The sequence below is a fragment of the Globicephala melas genome, chromosome X (genome assembly GCF_963455315.2).
Source record: "Globicephala melas chromosome X, mGloMel1.2, whole genome shotgun sequence".
NCBI lineage: Eukaryota > Metazoa > Chordata > Mammalia > Artiodactyla > Delphinidae > Globicephala > Globicephala melas.
The window spans coordinates 55,006,944-55,019,317 of record NC_083335.1 but is presented as its reverse complement, the minus strand read 5'-3'; the positions used below and the strand labels follow the sequence as shown (position 1 = coordinate 55,019,317).

General features: G+C 34.8%; 1 protein-coding gene across 1 annotated transcript in view; it reads left to right on the top strand.

Annotated features, from left to right (window-relative positions):
• DACH2 (dachshund family transcription factor 2) overlaps nucleotides 1-10,765 on the top strand; it is a 615,381-nt gene extending 604,616 nt beyond the window's left edge. The window contains exons 11-13 of the mRNA XM_060292022.1: nucleotides 7,798-7,944; nucleotides 9,828-9,893; nucleotides 10,731-10,765. Of these exons, the coding sequence (XP_060148005.1) occupies nucleotides 7,798-7,944; nucleotides 9,828-9,893; nucleotides 10,731-10,765 (248 nt within the window). The remainder of the gene's footprint in view (nucleotides 1-7,797; nucleotides 7,945-9,827; nucleotides 9,894-10,730) is intronic.
• Nucleotides 10,766-12,374: the final 1,609 nt, after the last annotated feature.

The window sequence follows — 12,374 nt, the reverse complement described above, 5'->3', positions numbered from 1 at the left end:
GAGAAAAAAATAAGAAAGAAAGTAGCAGCCAAACCAAAAAGCAAATCCACCAATGATAAAAAGCACTAAAAACTATACTATAAACAAAAGAAAAACAAAACAAGGGACATACAGATCTCTAGGACAAATGGTAAAAGCAAAGTTATACAGACAAAATCACACAAAGAAGCATGCACATACACACTCACAAAAAGTGAAAAAGGAAAACAATATATATATCATTGCTCCCAAAGTCCACTGCATAAATTTTGGGATGATTTATTCTCTTCAGGTATTCCACTGATGCAGGGTACATCAAGTTGATTGTGGAGATTTAATCCGGTTCTCCTGAGGCTGCTGGGAGAGATTTCCCTTTTCTTCTTTGTTCACACATCTCCTGGGGTTCAGGTTTGGATTTGGCCCCGCCTCTGTGTGTCGGTCACTTGAGGGCATCTGTTTTTTGCTCCATAAGGATGATTTTAAAGGAGCAGCTGATTAGGGAGCTCTGGTTCACTCAGGCCAGGGCGAGGGAGGGGTACGGAATGTGGGGCGAGCCTACAGTGGCAGAGAACAGTGTGATATTGCAACAGCCTGAGGCACACCGTGTGTTCTCCTGGGGAAGTTGTCCCTGGATCACAGGACCCTGGCAGTGGCAGGATGTACAGGCTCCCGGGAGGTGTGGTATGGAGGGTGACCTGTGCTTGCACACAGGTTTCTTGGTGGCTGCAGCAGCAGCCTTAGTGTTTCATGCCCATCTCTGTTGTCCATGCTGATAGCTGCGACTCGGGGCCATCTCTGGAGCTTGTTTAGGCAGTGCTCTGAATCCCCTCTCCTCACCCACCCGGAAACAAAGGTCTCTTCCCTCTTAGGCAGTTCCAGACTTCTCCCTAGACTCCCTCCCGGCTAGCTGTGGTGCACTAAACCCCTCCAGGCTGTGTTCACGCCACCAACCCCAGTCATCTCCCTGTGCTCCGACAGAAGCCCGAGCCTCAGCTCCCAGCCCCCGCCCGCCCTGGCGTGTAAGCAGACAAACCTCTCGGGCTGGTGAGTGCCAGTCAGCACCGATCCTCTGTGCAGGAATCTCTCTGCTTTGCCCCCCACACCCCTGTTGCTGCGCTCTCCTCTGTGGCTCCGAAGCTTCCCCCCCCGCCACCCTTATTCTCCGCCAGTGAAGGGGCTTCCTAGTGTGTGGAACCTTTTCCTCCTTCACAGGTCCCTCCCGGTGGTGCAGGTCCCATCTTTATTCTTTTGTCTCTGTTTTTTCTTTTTTCTTTTGCCCTACCCAGGTACGTGGGGTGTTTCTTGCCTTTTGGGAAGTCTGAGGTCTTCTGCTAGCATTCAGTAGGTGTTCTGTAGGAGTTGTTCCACATGTACATGTATTTCTTATGTATTTTTTGGGAGAAAGGTGATCTCCACATCTTACCCTTCCGCCATCTTGAAGGTCCACCCATAAAGGCCATTTTTAATCATGTAAAAGATTAGCTTAGACTTTGTCCTGTAGGTTATGGGAATTATTAAAAGATAAGCAGTGGAGTGATCTGGTCTGCTTTCAATCAGATAGACCACTCCGGTGTTGGGAATAGATTAGATGGGACTTGGAGTAAGACTACAAACAAGGAAGCTCTGTAAAAGTGGATTGCCCTCATCTAGGCTGTGGTGATGAGGGCTGAATAGGGTAGCATAAGTATGGATGGAGACAAAAGTGAGAGAATGGAAAATATTGTTCAGAAATAGAAATAACTTTCTAACAATGGGTAGGCATTTGATAATCTATAGATGTGGATAATGAGACTAGCTTGTATCAAAACCAGAGAAAATTCAAAACTTTAACCAATAATTTTCACCTCTTCCTTATACTTACCATAAAATACAAAACAGCAGCAAAAGTGACTATTGTGCTTTTCAGCTTCTTTCTCTTCTTCGCTTATTCTTCTGTAGAATAGTCACAAAACAAAAGTCAATTAAAAGAGTTAAAGAGTGGGAATGAGAGGCAAAAAGGGAGAGAAAATTCACAACCCAGATAATGCCTCCCTAAACTAGGAAGAATTACTCTAGTCGAGTGAAATCCACTAACTATATACTATTCTAATATAGCATATTATATTCTGAAATTTGCATCAAGAAATTGAAATTTTACTGTATATTTTCCTTAAGACCTAAGAATTACTAGTTCAGTTCAAAATGGAAATTCAGTCATTACATTTAAAAAGAATTAAACCTCTTCTTATCTTGCCAAAGTCATTAAATACTACTAAACAGAAGCTAAATTGTCTTTTTAAAGTTTTGAGAAATTAGTTTATTTCTGATATTTGGGATGCAATATATATTATTATGATTAGGAATCATAAAAGCACATTTCTTTAGTAGGGAAATTATTTATACAAAAGTACCAAATATGTTAAATATAATAACATTCACAAATTGACTTAGGAAAATCTACTACATATAGTAAAATTGGCTTCTAACTTTTAGGGATTTACTCATACCGATTTCTATTTACTAACTTCTTATAGAGTCTTCAGGTCTGTATTTATAATTGATATCATAACTATTGTCTTTTAAAAAGTCTTAGACATTGTAGATGTAATACTGTATCTATTATCAGATTTACTATGAAGCATTTATATTTAATAAATTTAGCAATTTTTATGATATAATAATAATACCACTAGTAATATTCTATCATCATTACTACTACTGTCATTACTGTCACTACTACTACTACCATCACTACTACTACTACTACTACTACTACTATTACCATCACTAGCTAATGCTTATCAATTGTCTGCCGTGTGCTAAGAACTGTTTTTGACATTTTACATCTTATGACTAGCATAATGAAAAGAAACTACTCTGTTATCCTCATTGATTTAGAGAAACTATCTGCTTCATCTCTATGAATCTCAGCAGCATCATCTATTACAATAGTTGACTGCATGATCACTTAAATTCCTTTCTAGTTGCCTAAATATCTCATACCCAGTAAACCTACTTTTTAGGACAAAGGGTGAACTCTTTATCTAAAGTCATATGATTGAAAAGAAAAATGGAGAAAATTGATATTGTAGTTGAAAAGTAATGTCTCCCCAGGTTTATAGAAAAAAATAGTAGCAACATATATACATATATAAAGAACATATGTAAAACTATATATATGTATATAGTAAACTCTCTCTCTCTCTCTCTCTCTCTCTCTCTATTTATATATATATATATATATATATAACTATGTATATAGTAAGAATCCCTATGAGTATCTTTTTTTAACGAAAACATTGTTTCACACTTATATATTCCTTCTAACTACCTTTTTGTTCCTAGCCAGAATGTGTTACTTGAATTAAACATATGTTATAATATTCTTTGCAGTTTAAACACTTAGAAACAAAGAATGATAGAGCTACAGGAGAGCTTGGAGCTCATCTGTCTTGGTTCTTGACCAACTATATGGTCCCCAGGCTTTGAAACAACTACCTATAAAATCTTTGGCCCTCAATCTTTGAGAACTACTAGTTCTGGGATCTTGAAAAAATTTCTTGACCTCTCAAGGACTCAATTCCCTCATCTATAAATTGGAGATAACAATATCTTCCTTGCTGAGTTGTTGTAAGTTTTAAATGAGATATAGTCCTAGAAAAAATGTTCAGTACATGGTACGTCCTAAATAAATTATAGTTTATTTTATATAATTTTAATGTAATATTCTGTGGCATTGTTTATAATATATGGAATCATAAATTTCAAGGGAATCAATATATGTAATGTTTTTGAATAAATAATTTTACTAGAAGCAAAATTTTGTCTTATCAAGGACATTGCTATACATTAATTTGAATAAATCTATGTTTTTGATTTAAATAATTTACTAAATGCTTTATTTGAATGATGGTAATTAAGTATAATTATTATAGTAAAAGTTTTTTATGCTTAACCTTATTTAATAGTCTTTTATCAAAAATAATAGAAACCATATATTCTCGGTGTCTTTATTCCAAGATTTCCATCTTGTGATTACCTTAGTCCTCTGAATTTTTGTCGTAAATGAACATAAATTTAGATGAGTAAATAACTCTCTTCAAGTTGCTGAAGGTCATTTATATGAAAAGACATTGAACTGTGAGATAAATACAACTGAAACTCAAATTAGCATCATATTCACTTTAGTGCAATCAAAATATTTTAATTGTATTTGAATAATTTAAGATTTTTTAAATGTCATATAATTTATAATTTTGTTTAATGTTCCTTGAATATTTTTCTATTGTCCTAATATCAATATCTTAAATTTTTACAACTAATTTAGGAAGAATGTGAAGGTCGGTCTGCTTAGAACCCTGCAATGAACCACTATATTGCTGGAGCCCAGCAATTCTGTTTGAGAAATTATCACAGATTTCAAGGTTTCAGAGAATAGTAACAATCATACATTAGGGCAGTTAAAGTTTCTAGTTAAGACATAAGGCCTTGAGAGTTGAGTTATAATTGTTTTTACCTCTTCATTACCTTTTCTGTTTATGAAAGAAATGTTGTTGTGCCTTTACAGATTGCTTAACATAATCATTGCTGAAAGTTATTCTCTTTAAAATGTAGAGATAGATTCAAATTTAAATATATGGAGAGAGACAGAGTTTGATGATATGTGCATATATTTAAAGAGATAGATATTTGCCCTAAAAACTGGTAACATCTCAAATAAAGAGACCCTTGACACTGTAAGTTTTAAAAGACATACCATGTTTTTTCTTTTTCTTCCATACATCTTTTTAATTTTCATCTTTATTGGTGGATAAATGCTTTACAATGTTGTGTTAGTTTCTGCTGTACAACAAAGTGAATCAGCTATATGTATACATATATCCCCATATCCCCTATCTCTTGAGACTCCCTCCCACCCTCCCTACCCCACCCCTATAAGTCATCACAAACCAGTGAGCTGATCTCCTTGTTCTATGTAGCAGCTTCCCACTACCCATCCATTTTACATTTGGTAGTGTATATATGTCAGTGCTACTCTCTTACTTCATCTCAGCTTCCACTTCTCCCCCTGTGTCCTCAAGTATGTTGCCTACATCTGTGGCTTATTCCTGCCCTGCCACTAGGTTCATCAGTACTGTTTTTTTAGATTCCATATATATGTGTTAGCATACTGTATTTGTTTTTCTCTTTCTGACTTACCTCACTCTGTATGACAGACTCTACATCAATCCACCTCATTACAAATAACTCAATTTCGTTCCTTTTTATGGCAGAGTAATATTCCACTGTATACATGTGTCACATTTTCTTTATCCATTCATCTGTCGGACATTTAGGTTGCTGCCATTTCCTGGCTATTGTAAATAGTGCTGCGATGAACATTGTGGTACATGTGTCCTTTTGAATTATGGTTTTCTCAGGGTATATGCCCAGGAGTGGGATTGCTGGGTCACATGGTAGTTCTATTTTTAGTTTTTTAAGAAACCTCCATACTGTTCTCCATAGTGACTGTATCAATTTACATTCCCACCAACATTGCAGAAGTGCTCCCTTTTCTCCACACCCTCTCCAGCATTTATTGTTTGTAGATTTTTTGATCATGGCCATTCTGACTCATGTGAGAGGATAACTCACTGTGGTTTTGATTTGTATTTCTCTAATGATTAGTGATGTTGAGCATCTCGTCATGTGTTTGTTGGCAATCTATATGTCTTCTTTGGAGAAATGTCTGTTTAGGTCTTCCACCCATTTTTGATTGGGTTGTTTGTTTTCTCAATATTGAGCTGCATGAGCTGCTTGTTTATTTTGGAGATTAATCCATTGTCAGTTGCTTCATTTGCAAATATTTTCTCCCATTCTGAGTTGTCTTTTCATCTTATTTATGTTTTCCTTTGCTGTGCAAAAGCTTTTAAGTTTCATGAGGTCCCATTTGTTTATTTTTGTCTCTTACTCTAGGAGGTGGGTCAGAAAGGATCTTGCTGTGATTTATGTCATAGAGTGTTCTGACTGCGTTTTCCTCAAAGAGTTTGATAGTGTTTGGCCTTACATTTAGGTCTTTAATCCATTTTGAGTTTATTTTTGTGTATGGTGTTAAGAAGTGTTTTAATTTCATTCTTTTACATGTAGCTGTCCAGTTTTCTCAGCACCACTTATTGAAGAGGCTGTCATTCTTCCATTGTATATTCTTGCCTCTTTTATCAAAGATAAGGTGATCATATGTCTGTGGGTTTACCTCTGGGCTTTCTATCCTTTTCCATTGATCTATATTTCTGTTTTTGTGCCAGTACCATACTGTTTTGATTATTGTAGCCTTGTCATATAGTCTGAAGTCAGGGAGCCTGATTCCTCCAGTTCCATTGGCTCTTCAGGGTCTTTTGTGTTTCCATACAAATTGTGAGATTGTTTTGTTCTAGTTCTGTGAAAATGTCATTGGTAATTTGATATGGATTGCATTGAATCTGTAGATTGGTTTCAGTACCACAGTCATTTTCACAGTGTTGATTCTTCCAATCCAAGAGCATGGTCTATCTCTTCATCTTTTTGTATTGTCTTTGATTTCTTTCACCAGTGTTGTACAGTTTTCTGCATACAGGTCTTTTGACTCCTTAGGTAGGTTTATTCCTATGTATTCTATTATTTGTATTGCAATGGTAAATGGGAATGTTTCCTTAATTTCTATTTTTGATTTTTCATTGTTAGTGTATAGGAATGCAAGAGATTTCTGTGCATTAATTTTGCATCCTGCTACTTTACTAAATTCATTGATTTGCTCTAGTAGTTTTCTGGTAGCATCTTCAGGATTTTCTATGCATAGTATCATGCCATCTGCAAGTAGTGACAGTTTTACTTCTTCTTTCCAAGTTTGGATTCCTTTTATTTCTTTTCCTTCTCTGATTGCGGTGGCTAAAACTTTGAAAACTATGTTGAATAATAGTGGTGGAGTGAGCACCCTTGTGTTGTTCCTGATCTTAGAGGAAGTGCTTTCAGTTTTTCACCAATGAGAAGGAAGTTGGCTGTGGGTTTGTCATATATTGCTTTTATTATGTTGAGGTAGCTTCCCTCTATGCCCACTTTCTGGAGAGTTTTTATCATAAATGGGTGCTGAATTTTGTCAAAAATTTTTTCTGCATCTATTGAGATTATCATATGGTTTTTATTCTTCAATTTGTTAGTATCACATTGATTGATTTCCATATATTGAAGAATCCTTGCATTCCTGGAATAAACCCCCCTTGATCATGGTGTATGATCCTTTTAATGTGCTGTTGGATCCTGTTTGCTAGTATTTTGTTGAGGACTTTTACATCTATGTTCATCAGTGATATTGGCCTGTTTCTTTTTTGTGACATCTTTGTCTTGTTTTGGTATCAGAGTGATGGTGACCTCATAGAATGTTCGGGAGTGTTTAAAGACATACCATATTTTGAAACTCAATAAATATCTTTAGATATTCTGTGTTTTGAAATATGTATAGGAATAACCTGATGAATAATAAGAATATTTTTCTTAATCAATTTATAAAATATTTCATGCTATCACTAAATTCCTGTAGTCAAAGTAGAAAACAATCTTCCACCACTACTACCACCACCATAAAAATACATGTGTATTATAGAGCATACTTACTGGAGATGTGAAAGCAAAAATAAGTTGGTTGCGTGATTGAATACTCTTTGGTTGAGTCTAATGTTAATCGGAATCAAAAGAACCTAATCTTATGTTGACTCATACATTTATATATCTCTCTGAAACTGTATCTATGGTTTATAATTCATCAAAACCGGCAAACTGATTTCAATGACTAAGCCTTTGCAAACTATTTTCCTTTCCATATTTTAGCTACCATGCAAAAGCGCCTGAAGAAGGAGAAAAAAGCAAAGAGGAAACTACAAGAAGCCTTAGAATTTGAATCAAAGCGAAGGGAGCAAGTGGAGCAAGCACTTAAGCAAGCTACTACTAGTGACAGTGGATTGAGGATGTTGAAAGGTAATGTCTGTATTGCACCTTCACACTCAAGGTACACAAAGCAGAGAGGGAGAGAGCCAGGGAGGGAGAGGGGGAGAGAGCCAGGAGGGAGAGGGGGAGAGGGAAAGGAAGGAGGGAAGGAGTGAGGGAGGGAGAAGCTTTGTCCAGGAATACAGTAATTAAAAAATCGATTTGAGGCCAAGTGCTTTAGTTCATTAATTAAATCTGTCAAAATAAGCCCTATTCTGGGAGATATAAATAGTCTAGGAACAGGAAATCCTGCTGCTTTTTGCAGAAGAAGTAATATTGATAACTTCCCTGCACTTAAAATGTAAGTGTTTTAGGTCCATTCGTGTTAAAATATGCTGATGTTTGGTGTACTTTATTTTAATGAGCTTTAGAATGCTGGTTCCTTTAATGCAGATTGCATCAGTGATGAGGGCTTAAAGAATGCCTGGTTGAAAATGAATGTTCTAAGTAAATTCCTGGAGCTCCTGTGAGAAGAGGTGCTTCTGTCATGAAATCTCTTAATTCCAAACTTTTCTGATTCCATTTTAAATGATGAAACCTCACAACGTAATTTCATTTCATAGGCTATTCAAATTTTTCTTTCAGAGCACGTTAACAGCTGGTATATCTAACTGATATGTGTACATAACAGGGATGAGCCTAAGAATATTATACACGTGAATACACATACTCCATAGCTAATATGACACACACATGAACTAAAAGGGGGTTGCTTCAAGTGTCCCATACTAAGAATGAATAGAGAATACTGTACAATGTTCAATCGTATTTTTACCTTTCCAAAAGTTCAGTTCCCTTTTTACTGTGACTGTCTTGGATCATTGTCCTCACAATCGATAGAAATGAAGAGGTAGATTGTTAGCTCATGACAGCCATGCCTCATTGAGACACAGAAGAGAGAAGATAAAAAATAATACATCAATATCTCATACTGAGGAACATCTTAGACAGTGGGAGCCAGCAATGGGGCCAACATGCTATGCACTCTAATTATTTGAGGCTCTGAACATGTAGTTCTGAGGAGGTTTGTCATTTTTCTTTTTACGTTTTTGAAATCCACCCATATGTGAATTCCACTCTAGCTCCAGTGTTCTCTGTTATAAAGGAAAAGCAGCTGTTTCTACAGTATGATGGGTAACGTGTAGTCAAATCATTTCTTTCTCACATCAGTCCTTGATGGATGATATATGGGTGTCTGTTATCACATTACCCAAGGGTGTCTGAACAAATGTATATATATAGAAATGGCCATATTAAGCTATGCTTCATGTATATGAATAACTTTTAGATAACACATTTCATATTTAAAATTGAAAATAAAAAACCCAACTCTTTGTTTCTTTTTCTCAACTTTTTTTGAAACAATTCATGTATCTCTTGGCCCCTAGGACCAGTACTAAATAAAGACCACAAATAATAGCCTGTGTTTTGGTGTTCATGTGCATTTACCATAGAGATAATCTCATCATCTATCACATTTTACAAGTGGAAAATATACCATAAGGATGGGGCACTTCTACTTATGCAATTATATTATTTTTTTTTTAATTCCACAGTCAGGGCATGTTACCTGATAGTCTGAGGGGGTTTTATGGACAGATTATTTTCCTGAGTTTTATCTTTAGAGTGTAAAATGAATAAAGAAGTATTTACTATATACCTGGAAATATATGCCCAATTGTAAAATTCAGCTATGGTTTATAATTCTCCCTCCTACCATTAAAAACATATAGACATACAAAAAACAAAAACAAAATGCCACGCAAAGTCTCATGTTATCTATAGGACCAAAGCAGTGGTGAACAGAGTTTTCACTTTAAATGGAATCAGGAAAAATAGAAATGTATCTTAATATTGAATGTCACTTCTTTCAGATACTGGGATTCCAGATATTGAAATAGAAAACAGTGGAAATCCTCATGATAGTACTTCTATGCAAGGTACAGTAAACAGTGTACTTCTTTCTGTAACTGCTTAATATGTGACCCCTGGGGGTGGGAAGGGGATAAGCTCCTATGTTGATACTTTTCATATAAGGAAAATAAATAAATAAGTTTAACTTTCTTACTTCATGATAGAGGAAAAAGTTTGCAGTGTTTATTGAGACTATGTATTTAGAGACTAATAATTTTACATACACAATGTGAGCAAATTTCTTGTATGTTTATCCATTAAAAGGATGTACATTTATATGTTAGGCATATTCTAAAAATGCAAAATGTGAATATAATTTACCTTTCAGAAGTATAAAATAATATGCTTTTTAAATCTTACTACTTTACTGTTTGTAAATGACACAGGTAGAATAATCGTAACCTATCAATATTTGCAAAGTATTCTAGGCAACATTTTTATCAATATTTAAGTCCTGATGCTAATTTTAGATACTTTTTGAAACCAACTAAATATGAAAATAAGAGCAGGACTTGTAATACATAATTTACAGGATTCCCACAACTGTTTAGATCCTTTATAATATTTTTAAAAGTATTTAGTAGTAAGAAAATAGGGGAAAAAATCAATATAGTCTCATTGGAGCGCAAAGACAGCTAAAAATAAAAATTGACCACTGGAGATATTCAGTGTCTTTCTAATGCAGTTTTCTAGCCCTCTGTATGCAGATTACATTTATTTTCACATTCATGTCTCACTCTAATAAAAAAGAAAAGGATCTCCATGAGAAAACGATTTCCTAACTTTCAAAAAAGAAGACAACCATAGAAAGGTTGCCTGCTGGATGTTTAACTAATCAGTGCCTTTTCACGGTGTAATGACAGATATCTATGAAGGCAACAGAACTGGATGTGACTAAAAGATCCATGTGGGTTCATCTGTGGGTCACCATTTTGTACGGCAACTTCAGAAAATTTAGAAATCTTGACTCAGGTAGTTTTGCACATCATCTTTGCAAAACCAGGAGTGTTAGAGATCATGGATCTTCTGGTAATGCCTGATTCTGCTGCAGCTGGATAGAACTAACTAATGCATTAACTTTTGTGAAAGCATGCATGTTTAGCTCACTCAATAAAGCTTTTGCTGTTTCTTATCCCTCTTTTGCTTACCTGCTTTCTTCCCTCAACTTAAAGGCTCTGTTTGTGTGAGCAAAGCCAATTTGGATGGGACTCAGTGTTTATCCAATCAGTACACCACAGTGAAACATATAAATAAAGCCCCACTAGTTGTGGTTGCCACCATAGATCTAAGGTAGGGTTGAACAAGTCTGAAGCATTTGATCCCTTCTGAATCTGTGACACACACATATAGACCCAGTCTTTAAGGAGCATTGAGCTTGATTGAACCTTTCTTTGTGGGATGTAAGGGCAGCTTTGTAACTGTAAGAGGTAAACCATCACTGGGTTGTATCTTTTTTTTCCTTTAATTATCCTTCATTATCCTTTAATCCTATACTCCCAATTTATTGCTGTTTGTTTAATATATATATATATATGTGTGTATATATATATATATATATATATATATATATAATTCTTTTAGTTCACAGTAGTAACATCTTTCTACTAACTTTCTAACTCTGAGATAAATATAAATTTTTGAACTGTCCTAAAGTTGTTGCTTCATTTCCATGCAACAAACAACAGATAACTTATCCATGGAAAGTCAGTTAGGTGATATAAGGAAAAGCTAGATTCACTATTTGGCTCAGTTTTTTATTTTAATGGAGTCTCCAAAGAATGGCTTTTACATATTAATTTGTGATTAGGAGAGGACACATTTAATATTTGTTTTCAGTGAGCATACTTTTAATAAGCTTTCCTAGTTTTTACTGGGTAAACAGGAGAGAATTAGCTCTACCTTTAAAAGGATTGAGATGGAACATATTTTAAAGCAAGGGGATTAACTTTTATATATATTTTTTCAAATTATAAATCAAATTGTCTAGAATTTGTGGTTAATATTTTCAATATATGGTAAAGTATGGTGGGTTAATAATTCTTACTAACTGTCTGTCTTTTAGGTTATTTTAAATAGTATTCTTGATAAAAGTGGTAAAAATGAAAAAGTACACATTCCCACATCTCTTAGAACAGCATTTAAGCATGGTAAATGATAAAGTTCCTATCATCAATTTATGAAAAACTAGAGTAAATTCCTTTTATTAATATGAGAGTAGAGTCACAATTTAATATCTAAAAGAAATTATTTTATGAGCAAAACCAATTTATTCTATTCCAGGGGAATAGGTGCCAGAAAATATTATCAGAGTTAAATATAATTCATCAAATCAATCAATTCAAATAATTACCAAAAAAAAATCTCAATAATATTACTTTTTTGTTTAAGATGTTCAGAATTGAAAGATTACTTTTATATGTACCTATGAACTAAAGAAAATGTATTATGCTTGGAAAACAAAATGTAAGCTTAACCATTATTTTTCCATTCTGCCTAATAATTTTGCT